Raw genomic sequence first — 2,060 nt, 5'->3', positions numbered from 1 at the left:
AGCGTGCTCAATAAAAATTGTATGCATTTATTTGAATTTTTATACACTCATACTAATAATATAATAATAAAACTTTTAATTTATTCCTCTTTTGATAATATCCAATTAATTTATAAAACCTCTATTTAGACATATAATTTGATTAACGTATATGTATAAATTCATAATTCAGCACTATATAATTATTTCATATCTTTAATTGCAGAGCACGAGAGGTGTGTTAAATATTTTAATATTACAACATTTTTCTAAGTTAGATTTTTAAGTTAGAGTATTTTATTGTATAATTTTACGTTTATTTTTTCTATATATTAAGATAATGAATATATTTATAAAATATTCTCTAGAATACGTTGATATGTTTTTATTTATTTAATTTTCGGGTGGAATCCTTTTGAAACATATATACGAGTATTTATAAATTAACGTGATATCTCGTATGAATAACATATAAATGGTTCATTTAAATTATTGGTACATATCTATTATTAAAGTAGAATCCATTTCATGTGATCTAAGTTTATAATATCATGTATTTTTGTTAATGCCATAAAACAGTATGTATATGAATAATGCTATAGTGATCTAAGAATATAACAAGAATTTCCTTATTTCTTAGCATTTTATGAATTGTTTCTTCTTTTATATTTTTATTACTAAATAATTTGTCGCAAGAGTTTTTTTTTATATTATTTAGTAATGATATTACTGTTTGCATGCTGTTTTCAAAATAAGATAGCACTTCTGAATGTAAATAGATATTGGGAGTTGAGGAAAAATTACTCATTTAATACAGAATTATATTTTATGATATATATCGTATCATCTGAATTTATATCCCCAGTTTGTTCACTGTTTAATAGAAAATTTTGTTCATTCTTTTTCATATTGTCTAATATTTTATCTCTCCCTAGTATTTTGCTATTTATCCATGAACCTAAAGGAGTAAACTAATTTAAAGGAGGCAGGATTATATATTAATATATATAATATTATTATTGTCATTTAATATGAGAACATCGCATAATCATAAGTATGTAATGTTTTGCATATGTTTAAATAAAATTCTGTGTTAACCTTATATAAAAGCGCTAATAGTAATGATGCACCAGAAAATGTAAAAATTGTCGCAGTTATACTTTTCTTCATTAGACTATCTACATTTTCTTTTTCTGGACATTTATCTATGAAATCCTTATCTATATTATCTAATGATGGAATAATAGGAGGTAAATAGCTTTCATTATAAAGAAAAAGCATATATAAATTCTTAAAACTCTCTAATTTTAAACATGTATTTTTGTATTCTTCACTTATCTCTCTCACGTTAAGACAGTATGTCTCGTTCATATATTTATATATTTTAACACAATCACATACAAAGTTTTGTGCAGAAAACATATCTTTTCCATTTTCATTAATTAACCCATCCATAAGTGGTATATTATGAATACAAATATCTAATAATGTTATTTTTATTGGTTCCTTATAAATTTCGTGATATGAATTAAAAGAACACATATTCATATTGCATACACTATCGATATAAGTATAACACACATTAAAGCATTTTTATTAATATCGACTATATCTTTTTTCTCATTTATTGAATTATATATCCAATTGTATAAAATAGTACAAGGCTCATTTGAAGGCTTGTAAACATTTGATCCATCAGAAAAATATTTTAAATTTCTCATAAGTTTCTTACAAAAACCTTTGTACTCACGTAATTCTACATTCGACCCCTTTAAAATGGATTTGCATAAGAAATCATAATATGTATTGTCATGTTCCACATTTTTATCAAAATCTTTATATGTAGACCAAGCTTTTTGTAAGAATGGATACTGAAAATGAAGATAATATACATAAAACCGTTATTTTAATGCAAAAGTCTTTTTGTATCCACGTTATTGTACATAATATAATTAATGTTATACGTATAAATGATTAAAAAAATGGATCATAAAAAATCAACCTTCTTTCCTCATTTTTCAATATCCGGTATATTTTCCGACATATTTTAAAATGTAAGAATAAAATTTATTTCTGTATTA

General features: G+C 23.2%; 1 protein-coding gene across 1 annotated transcript; it reads right to left on the bottom strand.

Moving 5' to 3' along the window:
- Positions 1-779: 779 nt before the first annotated feature.
- Positions 780-1,350, bottom strand: PCYB_003850 (hypothetical protein; the record flags this gene model as incomplete). The annotated part of the gene is made up of 2 exons (XM_004227806.1): positions 780-937; positions 1,140-1,350. The coding sequence occupies 2 exons, from the start codon at positions 1,348-1,350 to the stop codon at positions 780-782; spliced, it is 369 nt and encodes a 122-aa protein (XP_004227854.1).
- Positions 1,351-2,060: the final 710 nt, after the last annotated feature.

The sequence above is a fragment of the Plasmodium cynomolgi genome, assembly GCF_000321355.1.
Source record: "Plasmodium cynomolgi strain B DNA, scaffold: 0366, whole genome shotgun sequence".
Lineage (NCBI taxonomy): Eukaryota > Apicomplexa > Aconoidasida > Haemosporida > Plasmodiidae > Plasmodium > Plasmodium cynomolgi.
Note: the sequence above shows the minus strand (reverse complement) of the source record. Positions and strands in the feature narration are given on the sequence as shown.